The 20,529-nt window shown below is 38.0% G+C and overlaps 2 protein-coding genes across 5 annotated transcripts in view; one reads left to right on the forward strand and one right to left on the reverse strand.

Annotated features, from left to right (window-relative positions):
• The window catches only part of Snapc3 (small nuclear RNA activating complex polypeptide 3), a 35,490-nt gene extending 21,468 nt beyond the window's left edge, over positions 1–14,022 (forward strand). For 2 of the 4 annotated variants that reach the window (XR_003850300.1, XR_003850301.1), the window contains 5 exons: positions 4,579–4,661; positions 5,882–6,046; positions 8,336–8,443; positions 10,381–10,842; positions 11,759–13,360. Coding sequence is in view for 2 of the 4 variants with exons in the window: in XM_029565761.1 (XP_029421621.1) it covers positions 4,579–4,661; positions 5,882–6,046; positions 8,336–8,443; positions 10,766–10,802 (393 nt within the window). In the remaining 2 variants the exon portion in view is untranslated. Of the gene's footprint in view, positions 1–4,578; positions 4,662–5,881; positions 6,047–8,335; positions 8,444–10,370; positions 10,843–11,758 lie in introns of those variants that run through there. The other 2 variants (XM_029565761.1, XM_029565762.1) reach the window with 2 other exon arrangements.
• Positions 14,023–14,318: 296 nt separating this feature from the next.
• Positions 14,319–20,529, reverse strand: part of Psip1 (PC4 and SFRS1 interacting protein 1) — a 43,171-nt gene continuing 36,960 nt past the window's right edge. The window contains exons 11-16 of the mRNA XM_008837783.3: positions 19,771–19,826; positions 19,002–19,072; positions 18,696–18,797; positions 18,389–18,602; positions 16,576–16,687; positions 14,319–15,048 (exon numbers count right to left, since the gene is read on the reverse strand). Of these exons, the coding sequence (XP_008836005.1) occupies positions 14,988–15,048; positions 16,576–16,687; positions 18,389–18,602; positions 18,696–18,797; positions 19,002–19,072; positions 19,771–19,826 (616 nt within the window). The 3' untranslated portion in view covers positions 14,319–14,987. The remainder of the gene's footprint in view (positions 15,049–16,575; positions 16,688–18,388; positions 18,603–18,695; positions 18,798–19,001; positions 19,073–19,770; positions 19,827–20,529) is intronic.

Below are 20,529 nucleotides of genomic sequence, written 5' to 3' on the forward strand. Positions count from 1 at the left end.
ATTAGAACTTTTGCATAGAGGAAGCAATACTCTGATTTCCTCAGTTGTAATTTATTTCTCAACTGTTGTATGGCTGTTCTGAGGTAATACTAGCAACTCGGCTGTCTGACTAGTTGGTCTCTTTTCTTATAGTCTGACCTCACTGTAACTTGCTCATTTATTTACTTACATATTGTTTGACTCATTGATTCTTTTTTTTCTTTTGTGGGGTTTGGGGAGTGTCTTTTTGTTTTTGTTTTTAAATTTAATGTGTATGGGAGTGTTGCTTGCACCTGTGTTGTGCAGTGCCTGTGGAGATCAGAAGAGGGCGTTGGATTCCCCTGGAACTGGAGTTACAGATGGTTGTTAGCCGCCATGTGAGTGCTGGGAATTGAACCCTGGTCCTCTGCAAAGAGCAGTCAGTGCTCTCAACTGCTGAGCCATCTCTCCAGCCCTGGGGAGTGTTTTGTTGAGTTAGGGTCTCCCTGTAGCCCCAGCTGGCCTAGAATGTGCTGTGTATACTAGACTGGCCTCCATCTCACAGAAATCCACCTGCCTCTGCCTCCCCAGTGCTGGAATTAAAAGCGTGTCATCACTATGCCTGGCCTCAAACTGTTTTGTTGTTGCTAAGGATTAAGCCAAGCACTACCTGAGCTCTCTACTACTTAGTTACATCTCTCACTCATCGTAGCTTTGATTTTGCTATTCATTCTCTTGTTTCAAATCCTGTAAGAGTTTGTCATCGTCAGTACCTCCAGTAAAAGTTGGCCAAGAACCTCAGTAGTTCACACACCTTCTTTACTTTTCTGTGATACAGGACCTATCAGTATAAGGGCCACACAGCATATAGAGCTAATCCTTGCTGACGCCTCCTGATAGGGCACTCTCCACAAGACAGAAATCTTTGGGTACCTCTTGCAAAGGAGTAAAGTGTCAGGTTGTCTGCCCATAAAATTTTCAGAAGTGATGGCTTACCTAAGCCAACAGAAAGCCCCAATCTTGCTGAATTTCAACACAGGGTAAGATTGCACTGCCTCTGTTACTTGGTTCAACTTTGGTAGACATACTGGCTCATTTTAGGAGAGGGAAGTCTCTTTTAGTTTCATTCCCAAGTTAATATTCCTTAGAACTCAGCCTTTACCTTTGCACCTGATTCTTTACCACAGTGAATTTGTGTCTGTCTTCTTCAGTCATTTCATACTTCTGTTTCACTATTTCAACATGGGAAGAATCATCACCATTTTACAGGGGGAAAAAAAAGCACAGCCATGAGGTGCTCAGGTGCAGCAAGCAGGGGCAGGCGTGGGGTCTTCAGATCCATGTCGTTTCCCTTCAGGCCCCACATTGATTCTGTCATGTTGCTGGCATATGTCTAGCTATAGATTCTTTCCCTCTCATTTTGTTAGTTGGTGAACAGGCACTGAGTGACACCTTGAATAAGCCTGTGATTAAGATAACACCAGCAATGCTAAGCATGGTGGCACATACCTTTAGCCCAAACACTCTGGAGGCAGAAGCAGGTAGAGGCCAGCCTGATCTACATAGCAAGTTCCAGAGGCCAGGCATGGCTACATAGTGAGACTGTCGCAAAAGACAAACAAAAATACACCAGCAAGTTTCTATCACGTGGGCTTTATGGGATTTTTGTCTGCTCAGAAGCCTGTTGTTTGCTTCTTGTTCTTTGTGGTTTGTAGAAATGTATGCATAGTATATTTTTGGAGTTGATAAGTATTTAGAAGGGCAGATGCATATGAATGAGGTATCAGCTGATACTAGCTTCTTTACGAGCCTTAGACTTTTATTTCTTTGGCATTTGTATTTTATACTGTTGTGGTTTTGTCCCCCCTTGTAAGGTTCTGTTGGAAAATTTCAAGCATATAATCAGTATAGAGAATAATGTAATGAACCCTATGTATCCATTACCTACAGTCAGTATCTCAGATTCCCTGCAAATATTTCATGTGTTAACACTATTGTTACACCAAAGAAAAGTGAAAAGAAGCCCATGAGTTCTAATATTTTTATTGACAGGGATATTTTTTGGCATATGTGCCACTGCCGATTGTGGAACAAATTAGGGAGTGTTCTTACAGCTGAGAAGTCTTAACAGTAGGCTGGGCTATTAATAAAGTTCCAAAATTACCTGTGTGATAGGACTCTGGAGTTACTCCAGTGTGTGAAGCTTTAAAGTATAAAAGCATTTGCTAATATTTTTTTTCCTGGAGTTGGAGAGATGGCTCAGTGGTTAAGAGCACTGACTGCTTTGCAAAAGATTCTGGTTCAAATCCCAGCATCCACACAGTGGCTAACAATTGTTCATAACTCCAGTTCCATGAAATCTGATGCCCTCTTCTGACCTTCACAGGCATTGCATGACATGGGTACACACGTGCAAGCAATACACTTACACACATAAAATAAAAATAATAAATTTGTTTTTTTGCTAATTTGCTTGAGAATGGAATGTATTTTTAAACAAACATAAAACAGTGCTAAAACATTATCCCTCATGTTTTAGTGTCTTATCTAGTTCCGTGTGTGTGTGTTGTTTTGCTTTGTTTTTTGAGATTTTTCTTTTTCAGTGCTGGGGCCTTGTACCTGCCAGGCAGGCATTCTACCATTGCACTAAATATCTAACCACTAATGCCAGGTCTATCTACACATTTTTAATTTGCTCAGCATTTCCCTCACAGCAGATAGTAAAAACGCCTCTGAAGTTCTAATGTAGTTGAGTTGAATTGCTAAAAGTAAATGACTACCAGATGACCTAAAGTTGTATCTAAGTGATGACTGTCAAAATGACCGTTCTGATTGTAAGTAGAAGTAACTCGTTACTCTAGTTTTTCCATGTTGATTGGTACATTTCCTCCTCTTAGCTGAGGTACTAACAAAATGGGGGCGGGGGTAGTCATTGCCCCTGGTTACTACTGGAAACCAAAATTCACTAAGTCATTGTTACTGGTATTACTCATATTTTGATACCTGTTTTGGTTCTAGATTGGTGAGAGGGTGGACTACAGGGTCTTTCCAGTACAGCCCATGCTGGTTCTGACTTGTAACCTTCTACTTTAGCCTCACAAGTGCTGAGGTTACATGTGGGCACCTTAAGCCTGGCTATATACAACCTATTTGTATACTGAAGTGAAGAAACACTATTAATGGGTGATGTTTTGGCAGAAATCATTTTTGTTCTTTTAGAGTTCACCCTATAAATTAGTAATTATGTCCAAAGGCATCAAGTTGCTTAAGTTACTTATGAGCTATACAAGTGCTATTTTATAATGAACAAAATTATATCTTTTTTTTTTTGTTTTTTTAGACAGTCTCACTTTGTAGTCCAGGCTGGCATCAAACTCACAGCAATCCTCCTGACATAGTTTCCTGAATGTTGGGATTACAAGCTTGTGCCACCATGCCCAGCTCTAGAACATAGGTCTTTTAAAACTTTTATTACATTTTTATGTATTGGTGAGGGATATATGCATGCAACAGCCCATGTGTGGTCAGAGGACAACTTTCAGGAGTCAGTTCTTCCCTTCCTCTATGTGAGTCCCCGATCTCAAACTCGGGTCTGTCAGGCTTGGTGACGTTCACTTTGCCTGCTTAGCCATCTCGTTGGTGGCAGAATCTTTAGACTCTAGCTTAGCTTTGAGTGTTTAAGAAGCACTTGGGAGGCAGAGGCAGGCAGATCTCTATGAGTTCAAGGCCAGCCTGGTCTACATAGTTCCAAGACAGCTGGGGCTACAGGGAGACCCTGCTTCAAAAAGACCAAAAAAATTTTTTATATATATATGGATATGGATGACTACAGCTCTGCACACGTTATCCTAGCACTTGAGAAGAAAAAGAAGTATTATTATGGGTATTATTATTAAATGATAGTTTTGTGTCCTACAAGCCAGACATGACATTAAGTACTTTATATCTTCTTATCCCTACAACAAGTTGTGAGGAAGACAGTGACTTCTACAGTAGGATTATGAACAACCCTTTTGATGACGTCTGATGTGAAAGTTCAGAGCCTGAGGGTTAAGACCACTACATGGGGCAAGATTATATAAGAATAGAAATTCACATTCTCTTTGCCTCAGAGTTATTGAAAATATAAAGGTTTTGTAAAAACACATTGAAAATACAAGAAATGCCAGAAAAACTTTGTTATTACTAGGGAAACATCTAAGGTTGCTGTATAATTCTAATTCTAATATCCAAAATAACTGTTAATACAGTCTGTGCACATAATAAAATAATAATGAAACTGAGTTGATGTGGATTCCTTTTATGAATCCCAGAAAAAACAAATTTAAGTCAAGCCTAGTGATTAAAACAACAGGATAAGATTGAAAAGAGCCAAGTAAAATCTAAGCAAATTTGTTCCCTTAGCATTCTGTGAAGCTCTGTAAAGTTAACAGTGAAATTTTTTTTAAGAGCAAGTAAGCAAGGTTTCATTGAAAGTAATCTAACAACTCCCTACATCAGGGAAGGCTGCCAGACGTGGGTTACTCAATATTAGTGTGATTTTTATGATATATTAATTTTGAATGAATATTTGAATTGTTAAGAATGGACTTTCTTTCAATACCATCTGTTTTCTTGCAGGACCTGTACAAATCAGCTTTTTTTTATTTTGAAGGAACATTTTACAATGACAGAAGATACCCGGAATGCAGAGACTTGAGCAGGTATAGTTCCCCAAGTCTTCTAAGTCTTTATTTCTAGGTCTAAAATTAGTGACAGCTCCACAAATGATACTACTGCATTTTTAAGAGTTTTTTTGTTTTTTGTTTTTTTGTCAAGGCAAGGAATCATAAGTTTTGTATTGAATGTTGCATACATCTAAAAAAACAATTAAATCCCACTAAGGTACTTACCAATCTCAGGTCTTTGTATTTAGGTAATAGTGGTAATCTTTCGGTATTTTTTTCCTGCTTGTATATTGTTTGCCCTGTGTGGGTGGGTAGACAGATGAGTGTGTGTGTGTGTGTGGCGGGGGGAGGGGGGGGTTGCTTAGGTTGATAAATATGGAAATTCATCTCTAATAGCATTTTATTGACACATACTTCATTAACAGTGACCCCAGTCTCTTGTGCTCTGGGATTATAGGCATGCACCACCACTCCTAGCTTTCATAATCATTTCTCATCCACATTTTAATGTAGTTCTCATATTCGTTCTCAGCTCTCCTTAATAATGTAAATAATTGAGGGCCCCTAGGGGTTATAGCTGTTAGTACTTACATATATACAAACTGAACTAAGAAATATTAATTATTGGGGCTGGAGAGATGGCTCAGTGGTTAAGAACACTGGTTGTTCTTGCAGAAGACCCGGGTTCGAATCTCAGCACCCACACGGCAGCTAACAACTGTCCGTAACTCCAGTCCCAGGGGATCCGACCTCTTCTGACCTCCACAGGCATTGCATGACACAGGTGCACTTACCTACACGTGGGCAATACACGTATACACATAAAATAAAAATAAATTTAAAAAAGAAATATTACTAAAATACTAAAATGTAATTATGAAAAGTCTCATTGCCAGCATTTTTGGAAACAGAGGAGGGGCACTGCTGCACTTACATTCATGCTGAAGTGGTACACGTTATGTAGTGTAGCTACCAGAAAACTGGTTGTTTATAGAGGAAAGGGGCAGATAGGTCATTTGGGCCTCACAGATCACACTTTGAGAACTGCTGCTCGGTTAGATAAAGAAAAAGTCAGTGTTCTAATCCAAGAATTTATTAGCCACCACCATCTTCTCAGATGACAACCATCCATTTAATTGGCAGGCTCTGTGTCCTGACAGTTGTCCAGATTTAATTGTCCAGATTATGTGAAATATAGGCATATCTTTTTAAGTTTTTGAAAAACAATGCCATATCTTTCCCTTTCCCCCTCACAGAACTATTATAGAATGGTCAGAGTCCCATGATAGAGGCTATGGAAAATTTCAGGCTGCCAGAATGGAAGATTTCACCTTTAATGACTTGAATATTAAACTTGGCTTTCCTTACTTATACTGTCACCAGGGAGACTGTGAACATGTTGTTGTCGTTACAGACATAAGGTAAGTGGCAGCACAAGAACATTTTTGTTACTCAATTTTCTTTCTCCTTTAATTTTTTACAAGTTTTTTTTTTTTTTTTTAAGTGGGAATGGGTGTGTGTGTCTTGCCACAGTGCACTGGTGAAGATCAGGAGCTCAGAGGACAACTTGTGGGAGTCACTTCTCTCTACCATATGTGTCCTGGGGACTGAACTCAGGTCAGGCTTGGTGGGAAGCACCTTTAACCAATAAGCCATCTTGCTGGCCCCCTTTCTGTCTTTTACATTACAAAAGTATAAGTAATTTAATGGGGGCTGGAGAGATGGCTCAGCTGTTAAGAGCACTGACTGCTCTTGCAGAGGACTCAGGTTCGATTCCCAGCACCCACATGGTGGATTCAAACCATCCTTAACTTCAGTTCCAGGGGAATCTGAAGCCCTCTTCTGACCTCTGTAGCATTGCATGACACGGGTGCACTCACTCATAACGTCAGGCACATAGACCTTTTCAAAAAACCAGAAAACAAGGCTGGACTTGGTGTTGCACACCTTCAGTCCCAGCACTGGGAGGCAGAGGCAGGTGGATCTCTGTGAGTTCAAGGCCAGCCTGGTCTACATAGTGAGTTCCAGGCTACCTGGAGCTACAGGGAGACCCTGTCTCAAAAAAATGCTTTAAAAAAAAAAAAATAGAATTAAAGGAATTGTCACTGTAGCTTGACAGCAGCAAAAAATACCAGGTTTCCATAGTGGAAAAATGAATGTACTCTCCAGTGTTATTTTGGAAAATCCATAAGTATTTATTGGAGGTTTAAAAGTCTGTAAATATTTTTTAAGTATCTAGATTTGTACATTAAATTATTAGAGAATTAAAGGTTTCCAAGTATGTCTTATTTCAATTTGTGCCATTAGAGTTTTGTGGGACTGGACAGATTACTCAGAGGTTAAGAGTATTTACTGCTCTAGCTGAGGACCCATGTTCAATTCCCAGCACCCATGTGGTGGTTTACAACCACCAGTATGTAACTCTAGTACCAGGATCCAGCACCCTCTTCTGGTCTGCACAGGCTCCTACACACACTTGTGCCCATACAGGCACACACATACACAAATGCAAGAATCTTTAAAAGAAACTGTGTTAGCAGTCATCTCCATTGTCTGCTTTCCACACTGGAACTGTATTCCTAGGACACTGCTAGGATCTTTGGTTTTTTTGTGGTGCTAGGACAGAGCCTGGAGCCATATGCACACTAGGCCCATGCTCTGCCAGTAAGCTTTAATCCTGGGCTTCTTCATTTTTTTTTTTTCTTCCCAAAATGTAAAGGATTTAGGAGCTAAGAAAATGATTCTCATATTTCTCCAGGTATTAAATGCTTTAATAAAGATTTAAATTGGAAGATGTTAATCTAAATGGGCTTGGCGATTGATATTTTGTGTAACTGATATCTGTTCCTCATGTGGCTGCCTGCTTCCTGTTTAGGAACTAGTTTAAGAAGGCTCAACAGTCCCCAGTACTCAAGAGACAGGGCAGACGGATTTCTGAGTTTGAGGCCAGTCTGGTCTACCTAGTGAAACCTTATCTCAAAAAAGGATCAGTATGTGAGAATAAACCCTACCCTTATTGCTTTTATTGATTCCTTCTGAATCAATTTCAGGAAATTAGTGAAAATTTCTAGCGATGATGTATGTAGCCCATGTGCCAGTGCTGATTCTTCAAAAGTTCCTGCTTACACTTCTTTGGGGGCTTAGTGACATCTACAGAATTTTATAGCCCTTATACTCAGTCTCAGATAGCTATCACAGAGTAAACTATAATAAAGACGTAGGATGCCATGCAGAATAGTCAGTAGACAAAAGGAAAATCTTAGAACCATGAGATGATGAAATCCATATATGGCGGCTGTGTAGTAGACCTAGAGAATAATCTGGAGACTAGAGCCATATGCATGGTTTAAGAAGTTAGTTTGCTGGGGCTGGAGAGATGGCTCAGCGGTTAAGAGCACTGACTGCTCTTGCAGAGGACCCAGGCTCAATTCCCAGCACCCATATAGTGGCTACGAACCATCCTAAACTCCAGTTCCAGGGGAACCCAAAGCCCTCTTCTGACCTCCATGGCACTGCACGACACAGGTGCACTCACATACATGCAGGCAATACACTCATACATGTAAAATAGAAATATTTTTTTAAAAAAGTTAGTTTGCTGAAATCTTTTGTAAGGAAAAGTAAAAAAAAAAGCCAACTGTGTTCCTAACATTGAAAAACAGGCATACTACAGTTTGCATTCTAACATCATCTTTATTTCTCATATAAAGGCTTGTCCATCATGACGACTGCTTGGATAGAACACTTTATCCCCTTCTTACCAAGAAGCACTGGCTGTGGACCAGAAAATGTTTTGTTTGTAAAATGTATACAGCTAGGTGAGTGATAGCTGTTTTTCCTTTGAGAAGTAGTGGTAACCAAGTAATCAAGCACTTTGGGTATTTGATTAGTCTTAGGTTTCAGAATTTCATCTAGTAAGTGCTACACTGTCAGTTCAGTTGATTAAAATTTGCATTTTGTTTTGTGCTAATGACTAACCCAAAGCCTCTTGCCTGCTACTAAGCTTGTGCCCACTGGGCTACAACCCCCATTAGCATTTTAAAACAAGGAAATTCAGAGTTCAGCAGAGCAGACTCCAGGATTGAAACAATGTGTAGAGAACCATGTTCTGTTCCTGTTTTTCCTCAGTACAAGTATCAGCCCATCATATGCAGTGAAGCCAGAATAAGGTTTCATAAATTCTGGACCAGGCATAATGACACAGCCTGTAATCTGTTACTCAGGAGGGTGAGGCAGGAAGGGTCTTAAGTTTGATGCCAGCCTAGGCAATATAAGACCCATATCGCCAGGATAAAAAAAGTGATGGGAGTGTATCTCAGGGTTAGAACACATGCATGTTGCAAGGCTCTTGGTTCAGTCTTGAGTGCTGTCAGCATTGTTTTCTTAAAACAGGGTCTCATGTAGCCTATATGCTGGCCTCAAACGAGCCAAGTGAACAAGAAGGACCTTGAATTGCTGATACTCCTGCTTCAGCCTCTTGGGTGCTGGGTTTATAGTTATGAGATGGTTACTGTGAACCAGTGAAAAGTTAAACTACTCAGAAATAACCCTAACCCTTACGTTCCCCATCATATTTTCTAAAGGATCATTGGGAAAATATTATCAGTTATCAGAACCAGGAATAGAACTTCACACAAGATGCAGAATAAAATTAGACTAAAATGTTAAATATGATAAACAAAAAAAGAAAATTTCAGGGCTGGATATGGCTCAGTGGTTAAGAGCACTGGCTGCTCTTGTAGAGTTCAGTTTCTAGCACACACATGGCGGCTCACAACCATCTTTAACTCCAGTTTTAGGGGGATCTGATGCCCTCTGGCCTTTGTGGGCATTGCATGTATGGATACACTTACATATGTGTAATCATACATGTAAAATTAAATTTTTTAAAAGGTAAACTAAAAAGATTGCACTTTATCTGCCAGTCTAAAGATGTTCCTGTTTCCAAATCACCCAGTACTCATTTGTTTATTAGTTTAAAAAGGTGAATGGTCCCTGTGCAAGGATGACATGCAAATTAATTCGATGACAGAAAAGTAATCTGTCATTGCCAATCATTTGATACATTGTAAACTAACTATATAACTACCTTGGATGTGGCCACTGCACCTTCTATACATGTGATATTTGTACTTTAAATATGTATAAATTTGAATCATTTAATAAAATAGCTGTATTTGTTGGTACATGTCTACAATCCCAGCACTGTGGAAGCTGAGGCAAGAGAATCAGGAATTTTAAGGTGAGCCTGGACTACACAGTGAGACCTTGTCCTCAAAAATAACAGCATTTTTAAAGTTATAAAGTTAATTAAGGAAGTCTGCTGGGTCTGTAGCATGTAGTATGGTTTTCCGGCAAAATGAAGATGTAAAGTTGCTTGGAGGGCAGATCTTGGCAAACCTGTGTGGTGCTTTCAAACTAGATCATTTACTTACCTTTATGAGGAAATCTTAGGGCTGGGCGTGGTGGCACATCTTTAATTCTAGCAACTGGGGAGGCAGAAGCAGGTGGAGCTCTGAGTTTGAGGACTGCTGGGGTTACCCTCCCTCCCTCCCTCCCCCCAAAAAAGAGAAAGAACTCTTAGACAACAGTATTCTGAAATGTTTCCTATTAGATAGATGCCCCTATTATACGTGCTGGTGTGACTGATAAAACAACAGTAGGAATGTTTACATATTAGAAGTCATAGTTACAGCATGTTGAAGCATGAAGAACCTAACTGTAATATACTCTCTTTCTTTTGAGAAAACTACAGATGGGTGACCAACAATGACAGTTTTGCACCAGAGGATCCATGTTTCTTTTGTGATGTTTGCTTCCGAATGCTCCACTATGATTCAGAAGGCAACAAACTGGGAGAGTTCCTTGCTTATCCTTATGTTGATCCTGGAACCTTTAATTAGTACCACAGAAATACAAAAGTTTAGATATGTTAAATTATTTCATTTAGTATTTTTTTTTGCAAAGTTTTTTTTATCGTGTGCTTTTTAACTAAGTTATATGACTGCGATAAATGCTTTTATGTATTATGGATATATAAACCTTTTGTTAGAAACTTGATTTTTTTCCCCGAGTCCATAGTTTACCTATTCATTCTGTATCCCAAATGGTTTTTGGTAATGACAGAATGCCATTTACAGTGCATCAAGTGTGGATAGTGTTTCGACCAATCTTTGAAGAATGTGAAAGCTGCACCTTCTACTATGACGCTTCCAAGGTAAAGATCCTTCAGATATCTGTAATGAAAATTAAGAAGAAATTAAAAACAAATATTCGATAAGCACTACAAAATTAGGAGTAGCTATAATTTAATTTCAGACTTGTGGTAATTCTTTTTTTCTAGGGTAGAAACTAGGAATCACGTAAACATCTTAAGCATGTGCTCAAAGTGTTGTTCAAAATAAAACCTCGTTTCTCAATAAAGAATCACAAGTGCGGGGCTGGAGAGGTGGCTCAGCAGTTAAGAACACTGGTTGTTCTTGCAGAATCCTCGGGTTTGAATCCCAGCACCCACATGGCAGCTAACAACTGTCTGTAACGCCAGTCCCAGGGGATCTGATCTGACAGCCTCTTCTGACCTTGGGCATTGCATGACAGGACTCTACTTTCCTACATGCAGGCAATATACGCATACACATAAAATAAGAATTACAAGTGCATCAAGTTGAAACCCTTATTTCATGTTATGATTAGAGAAAACAATAGCATGGGAACTTGGAGACCTGGAAAAATCAAGATCTCATGCCAGGCGTGGTGGCCCACACCTTTAATCCCAGCACTTGAGAGGAAGAGTTTTGAGGCCAGCCTGGTCTCCATAGCAAATCCGGGCCAGCTGGGGCTACAGGGAGACCCTGTCTCAAAAAAACAAAAACAAGATACCATGGATTGCTATCTTGGCTCGCTCACTCTTCAGGAGCGTGTAAAAACTGACAAGAAGTTGTTTTCTGGCTCAATTCCAACTTCAGCATTCTCCAGTCCTCTTACTATAACAATTCCCATTATTCTGATCAATGGGGAAAAAACAAAAACCTTTTAGCCAAATTCCAATTGAAATGTTTTGAGAAACTTTTGGGGGTAGAACTGTATAGGAATGCTATAAAATAGACTATTAAATTTTACTTTCTCTCTCCTAGGTTTAATTTAAATTCAGCTGAATTTTACATTTCTCTGGATGGCTAAGAACAGACACTTACCACATAAATAAACCCATGAAGCCTACAAATCTGTTTAAAAGATTGAGTGACGTATATTTCATGGACTTAAATGTCACATATCCAATTAAGGCAACTGATGTGGCGATGACAAGCGCCTGCTTCTGGTATGTCTAGAAGATTTCTCATTCGCCACTCTGCGCACAGACAGCACCATGTGCTCACTCCATGGCCCCCTTACATTATGCCTAAAGGTTTATTTTACATTCTTGTAGCCAGTGGTTTTAACATCAAGTACACTGAAAATTCTGCTGCAAAATCATACATTCATGATGAGTCATTTGCACAATTCCCAAAGTTATTTTTTATTCTTTTATTTTTAATATGGCAATTTTCATGAGTCTTAATCTTACCTCAAAACAATAAATTCCAGAAATTACCCAAATACATGCGTAATGCCATTCACCCCATTTTAGCAGAAAAGATGACAACAGATAAAACCTTACGGAATTCTTATTTCATCACTTATTAAGAATGCTTTTCTGCTAGGTCTTTGGGTTAACTTTTTCACTAAAAGCTCACATACCTTTCCTTTATTCTTTCTTGGTAAAACTGAGGAAACGCTAACCAGGTTACCACAACTTGCCAGCGTGTTACTTATCTGTTAATATATGTATCCCAAAGTTCACATTAAAAGAATTTCAGCTTACAAGCTTTAAAATCCCTGATTTAAGACAGTTTTACTTTATGCTACTGTCATAAAGGAGAGGTAAATATGAAAACGTAGTATGTAAAGAACATCCTCGGATACACCTGCACAAGATTACTATACAGGGAAATAGCTGTTTCCTCAAACATCTTGCTCAGGGTGAGGGGCAAGGGGTGTCAATCATCTTTATACAAGAAAAATTTCATCACATTTTTAGTAACTTCTTCATTTCTTAAAAGTCTAAAGCTACAGGTTTGCTATTTTTATTAGGTAGTCCATCCTTGGACCATTTGAAAAAATGTGTATAGGATTAGGTGGCAGACCTCCTCCTCACCTGGCATCTTTAATCAGGTAAGTGGGTCTGAGTAGGAACATTTTTAGTGTACCACGTCACTGTCTCAACAAAAACTGGGCAAAATCTTTCTTGCTAGAATAGTGTAATGTGGTTAATTCTGGTTAAATCTTTCATACCTACAACCTCCCAATCAAAGTCCCTAAAAATGATCCAAGCAGCTGAGAAAACCAATCAACATTCACATTTCTAAATGCTAGCCATGAATGCACATTGTACATATCAGGAGGGGTTATGTGTGGCTGTGTCACTGAAATGATCTCTTGCTGTCATTTTAATCAAATGTAACAAATAGAGCCAGTGACACTGAAAGTTCATGGTAGCTGTCTGTAAACTTTGTTCTGAAAATAATACCTGTATGAATTAGCCTATGACATACAATTTCAAGATTGAAAAGAAGATAGCTGCACTTTGAAAGAACATACACAAGAAGGTAAAAATTAGCAGAAGGTTGCTGATATTTTGGGAGTATTCTGTAGCTTCTTCATAAAAACTACATCTATTGGATCATGACCGAGAAGGGAAAGTGAACAAAAATGCAAGGGACATTTCCTTTTCTCTGTGTTATCTGAGCTTACCATTTAGCCCTGAACCCAAAACAGGATCTCAGGGGCAAGCTAAGGAGGAAATTTCATTAGCAGCAAATCCTGAATTCCTTCAGTAATTCTAAAATAGCAAAGAAGTAATTTACTAAGAGTTTGATAGAAAAATTCTTTAATTAAAACAAGTTTACACGTTGACACTTATGGCTTAACTAGAATAAATTCTGTCCAAGTTTAAAATTGTATTAAGGACAAAGCAGATGACTGGTGTATATATAATGTACAGTTTCCTCAAAACAGTAGTTCCATTATAAAATCTCTCAAAAGCAAAAATCCAATTATTGAAGTAATTCAAGAATTTTACATATAAATAAAACAATTATCTGAGCAGTCAGAGCATATATAATCACACCACACATGAACACTGGTATTAAGTCACTTTCGCATAAAACTTCAAAATATAACAATGACTCTTTCTTCCTATTGAAAACCACCAACTGACCAATACTAAGAACATCTTTGAAATGCTATCAGTTTGTTTGTGTTAACATTGGCTCACTCCAATAGTCCACACAGAATATTCAATTACTTACTACCTTAAGAGCAACAGAGGTTTCTATCTTGTTTGTAGTTTTAACTTCTGTATCATACATGTAAAAGGATAACAAATTCCATTTCAATATGGCCATGTTTTCAAATAGGTTACTTTCCTTATATATCATATTTACCATACAAACATCATAGATTTTTCCAATTAAAAAAAACAAAACACTGTGACCTTCTTGATGAGTGTGACTTAAAAAGCTTAGAAACTTAAGATTAAAAATGAAACTGGTTTTCAGCTTTTATCACTAGTGCCTGTAAAGTATCTTAGTTTGTTGAAACCTAAAACCAGATTAATTCCCTATATATACCCAGTCTGTTCTCTTTAGTTGTATGACTTCACTGAATTCCCAGCCATAAAACTAAATTACTTTCAAAAGTTACATTGTACTTTCTAGAACTATCAGTTCAACATCAGTTGGACATCTAGTTGTCATACAGACCACACAATGTTACAAAGAGGCAGGGTAATGCAGCACAACGTAGACTGAGGTTGAAGCTAACTTTTATCAAAGGAGGGAGTGAGGACTTAGAAGTAACATTCATTTTATCAACCGTAAAAATGCTCAACTTGTACAAAACCCACAAACAGTGAAAAGAAGGGTCTGGGAAGTTCAAGGTTTGTAACAACTATGCACAAAATGCACTGTTACTGGGGAGGGGGAAAGATTTATACAAGTAGCAGTTTTTAAAAAATGCAACTGTTCTATTACACATTAACATACACACACAAATTGAAAATATGCTACAGCGGTATCTAAAAGGCAGTCTAACATTTTCTAAGTGGATCTCCCTACACTTACTATGTAACGTAGTTGTTAATACTGCACAAATACAGTTAGCGATGTTTAATTTTACATATTGGTAAAGGGATTTTCTTTCCCCAAACAACTTAAACATCAAAACCTATGCTTATAAAAATTTAAAACTTTCAGCAATCTAAATATTTCAAATGAGAACCATTACGAATTTCTCAAATGTCCTTGACATTTCAGGTATGTCAACCTAGTTATCTAGTGTAGAATCCTTCAGAGATAGTTCACTCTCTTTCTCTTCTCCAGGTGGCCTAAAATAAAGGGAGAAAAGAAAACTGTGACAACCGGGACTGGGGTTTTTCTCCTAGGGAAAAAGGCCAGTAAATCTGCATTCTACTTTTTAAAATGACAAAATTACCACTGACTTGTTATAAATACACATTATTCTTTTCTTTTTCGGTCTTTTTGAGACAGGGTCTTCCTGTAGCCCCAGGACTGTAGACCAGGCTGGCCTTGAACTCAGAGATCTGCCTGCCTCTGCCTCCTAAGTGCTGGGATTTGAAGGCGTGCACCGCACCACCACACCCTGCCTGTCACTATTAAGAAAAATTTTATTTACCATGTTGTATCTTACCAAAGTACTATGCAGATTTAGCAAGATAATCCAGGGAAGCATCCTAGATAGATCAGCTTTAAACTGAGTTTTCTGGGGCTGGAGAGGTAGCTCAGCAGTTAAGAACACTGGTTGTTCTTGTAGAAGACATGAGTACGAATCCCAGCACCCACATGACAACTGTCTATTAAAACTCCAGTTCCAGGGGATCCGACGGCCTCTTCTGTCCTCCGCAGGCGGGCACAGGTGCACCTACCTACATGCAGGCAATACACTCATACACATAAAATAATAAAATATTTTAAACTGAATTTTCCTTAAATAGTAAGAATTCTGATCTGTGATCTCAACATAAAATAAGAACTAGACAAATACAGATTACAGTATAAAACACTGATTCTACAAATGTGTATCTAATGCCAACAGAGGTTAGAAGAGGGTGTTGGATCCCTCTTCTACATCCCTCATCTTTTCCAGATGGTTATTAGCTGCCATATGGGCACTGGGAACTAAACCTGGGTCATCTGCAAGCTCAGCCAGGTTCTTAACTGTTGAGCCATCTCTCCATCCCCCTCTACGAAGTTTTAATACTGTCCCCTCACAATTCAATAAAGGATGAAAGATACTATCAAAGAAGTGAAAAGCAATTACTATTTTCTTTCACTGAGTTCTCTCCTAGATTTCCCTGAATACAGAGACAGTTTAACTGTCTATAAACTGTAATCCTAGCACTCAGAAGACAGGCTGGAGAAACACCACAAGTTAAACAGATTGGGCTATGTAGTAAGACCCTGTCTCAAAGTGTTTTACTCTTCCATTTTTGTTGTTTTCTGGTGCTGCTGTTGAACCAGGACCTCAGCCATGAGCTCTGCCACTTCTACCTTTCTGATTCACAACTTGTTAAAATTTTTGCTGGGCATATATATATATAGCTCAGTGAGAAAATGATTGAGGCCTGACCCCCATGTGCACACACATAAACACATAGAAGAAATTCAGTGACTCTTCCCTTATACTAATGACTTTTGGTCAATACTGTGATTAAAACCATGATTAAGAAAAACACTTGTCAGGCACAATGATATACGTCCCAGCACCTGGAGAAGTGGAGAGAGGAGGATCTCTTGGGCCCAAGAACTTGGAGCCAGCCTGGGCAACAGAGCAAGACCCCTTGTTTTAAATAGAAGTAAAACACACATGAAGACCCATTAAAACACATCCTCACTTTTTCTTACTGCTGGCCTCATGGCTGTCTTTGCTCTCTTCATGACTATCACCATTATGTTGTGGATGATTATTGTCTTGAGCATCTGATCCACCATTTAGAGTCTTTGAACCTTTAGAAGAATTCCAAAAGAAAAACTGTTAGCACCTATAAAAACCATACCTGAAAGTTGTACTCTAGAAACTAAAAGTCAGAGCATGGCCCTCAAATTTCTAGCACCTTTTTCTATTGTAATTCAACCTTTTAATACATTTTAAGATTGAGTTTTGATGCCATTTCAAAAGTAGTAATGAATTTGTTAATGCTAACTCCTAGTACCACCAGACGTCTTCAGTAGCTACGGCACAACAGGAAACAGGAGTGGTACATTTCTTAAGGTATGAATGAATTGGACTACTAGTCTCATTATTGCTATTACAATTAGGAAGGTCACAAAGTGGAAGTGGTAACTCTTTAGCAATCAGGACTTAACACTTCTTAAATCGAACTTTTTATTAGTGATCTTTTAGAAAAAGTGCTCAAAATACTCTCCTAACACATGGTATTACAGGATATTTTCCTGTAAAAGTCTTTCAGTTTTTGTGAGCCAGCCTCCTGGTAGCTTTAGCTGGCCTAGACTTGACCAGGCTGGCTTCAGGCTCAGAGATCCACCTGCCTCTACCTGAGTGCTTAGCAAAGGTGTGTGCCCTCATGTCCAGCTTTCCTGTAAATTTTAATAAATCTCTAAGGAGTCTGGGGGTGGGGTGCAATTGGCCTTTTCAAATACTTGTTTTTACCATAAGCAGCTGCCAGTTAAAGTGCTAACACAGGATTGGGAGGGCTGATAATGGCAGTATGATTCTACTACAGTCTTTCATAGGTAAATTTTGAACTTCAGTTGGTGAGCAGTATGCTTACAATTTGTTTTTAAATAGTCTTTAGGGATGACACAAAGGTAATTTATGGGGTACAAATCCAAAATAACGATGTACAGATTGAGCATCCCTTTATCCACCGTGCTTGGAACCAGCAGTGTTTTGGATTTACATGTGCCATATCTTTGTATGGGACCAAAGTTTAAACATGAATTTCATTTATGCTTCATATGCATTTTATACATATAATGTCCAGGTAATTTTATACAATATTTTTCATCACTTTGTACATAAAGCAAATTGAGACGTTGAATCATCGCTAAGCAGTGGTGTATTAACAACATCTTAGCCATCTACTGGATAATCTGTAATTGACTGTCATCACCATCTTTACTGACCCCATCTATATACTACTGATAAGCATCTCTTTAAAATAGAATGCTGCTTAGATTTAGCCGTAAGCACTTAACAATGAAAAGACACATACTATTTACAACAGTAAAAAATATATATTCAGGGTAACTAGGCAGCACTAATATCAGAATTCATGTTGCCTATGAATAACAGCAACAAGAGAAGACATTCTCATGGATGGCTTTTTCAGAATTTCCCCCAAACTAGCCTGCCTCATTAACAGTGGTTTTCTTGTTAGAAGATGCTTTGAACTCATAAATGGACAGGACTTCTTACTCTGTAATGAATGTGTGCTGCTCCAGTCCTTCCAAAAGCCTGTCATGTGTTTTCACCAGCTTGTCTACAGGCACTCAGTCCTTGCTGCTTTTATAACCATCACCCTGCCTCGAACACTTGAGCTACTTTGCGGTTAGCAAATACACAGCATAACCTCATTGGTTTCCTCAGTATGCATTTTTTCTTGCATATTTTATCAAAAACATTTACAAAAACAGTCCTGGCAAACATTTCTTTAAAAACTAGCCTCAAAATTTATTATCACATACCTGTTTGTTCCTTTTCTAACTTTTTGTTTGGCCCTTTTTTCCCTTGATCTTTGGTTTTATTTGCTTCCTCATGCTGTCTTTGTTCAGCAAGAGATTTATTCAGCACTTGTGTGATGACAGAATCTCCTTCACCAACCAAGAACATGTTCTTAAATTTGTTATACAACATTGTAGACTTTTCCATGATAACTTGACTAACTTTGAATCGCCGTATCTGACAAAAAGAAATCATTATTTTTCTAATTGATTTAAACTTTTTAAAAAAATGAGAAAATTTTTTTAAACTATAGGTCTTGAAATGACTTACTTTTTTTAGTGTTGTAATCATCTCTGTGTGTTTCTGAGCTTGTTGCATTGTTACCTGAAGTGAAGCAAGTTCATCCAAGGCCTCAATGCACCTGTTCACATCCTTCACGACAAAACAGCAATTTCATATCTGTTAATTATCAAGGCATCTATATAATCTACTTCTGAAGACTTCTAAACTCTCAAGGTAGTACACAAAACGGCCAGTGGTTGCTCCTTTTATCTTAAACTTACATACTTAGTCATGTGAGAAAATATATGATGCTATAAAAGAAGTACTATATTTTAAATGAGGTTAAACACTTACTAGATTATCAATTTTGAGTGAATTTTTAATTTCAGCATGTATCCTTTGAAGTCGAGAATCCATTGATGTTTCTATAAATTGAAATATGTGAAAAATAGTAAATAATTTTTCCCAAACCATTATGTACAGTTTAAGCAAATAAATGGTGGCTACAAGAAAAAAATGTTTGCTTAGTAATTTTTGAGACACCCATAAGAAGGTACCTACTAATTTTAATATGTGGTTTACAAGAGAAGCATGCAGCATAAAACGTAAGGTTACCACTGTGCTGCATCTTTTCTACAATAGTCTGTACCCAATGATGAACTCCACTACATGTCAGTCCTTAAATACCTGCTTTACCTTACCCATTTAACTGCAAGGTATTTGTCAAAAATGGGAAAACATCCAGCTCTTGGCAGGGTTGCAAAACTGACATCAAGTGAGCATTAAAATATAAAGACATTAATTAGCAAGTTCACCTGACAATGCTTAAAGTGCAATTTCTGTAGAATCATCAGCATGATTTGAAAAAAACACGTTTGTAGGCTATAAGAACACAAAATGGAATTGATTCCCCCAAAAAATCATTTTAAAAGATGACATTAAATTCTTTTTAAAATTTTTATTATTAACCTATTGGTTTATTTTGGTTTAAGCCAGGGCCACAGTATATAGCCCTGGCTGGCCTGGAACTTGCTGCTAAGATAACAGGCATGTGCCACCACACCTGGCTTCCACCAGCTTTCTAGGTATAGTTTTATACATCTTAGAAAGTAAAATAACTAACCTCTCTTCTTCTCCACTTTCTTAACTTCTGGCTTCTTTCCTTCATCTTTATTCTGCCTATTAAATGTTAACACAAATATTTCAAAACACTGGAACTCTGTGAGTGGGATTACCAGATGCTCACATTCCCTTATGTAAACGTTTTAAATTGTTCCTTATGCTAGTAAGTCACCTTGAACACAAAGAACTGACTGTAGTTTCTAGAACTATGTGTTCTACAGCATTATCATAAGTACAGGCAAAACTCAAACATGCCAAATTAATCTTTTAGCAACATCACAAAATGATTTTGAAGGCATCACAATGAAATTTTCTCTCCAACATTAAATAATATGTTAAAAATCCAATTTCAGGATTACGAACAAGCCATAATCAAGAAAAATGCCTATAAATGTTCAACGGATTTTGAATCACAAATATTTTGTTTTTCTATAATTATTTTTAAAGTATGTCAAAATAGACCAATTAAAGTTTTCCCCCACATCTCCAAAGGACAGATAATTTGAGGGGTTTTGAAATTAGCTACATTAAGGAGACCTGCTTTAAGGTGATACTTATGATTTGGTTTAATTGGAGAGAAGGCCATTACTATCAAACTAAATGACTTCCACTAATATTTACACACCATTTCACAAATGTAAAAGTACCATTTTCCTGAGAATCACAAAAATAACCTAAAATAGAATCTTAATATTTTCTAATACCTTGGCTGGGTGTTCAGGCCCTATGATGAACCAATTAAAATAGACAAGAACAAAAA

Source organism: Nannospalax galili, unplaced genomic scaffold (genome assembly GCF_000622305.1).
Source record: "Nannospalax galili isolate Female #2095 unplaced genomic scaffold, S.galili_v1.0 scaffold98, whole genome shotgun sequence".
Lineage (NCBI taxonomy): Eukaryota > Metazoa > Chordata > Mammalia > Rodentia > Spalacidae > Nannospalax > Nannospalax galili.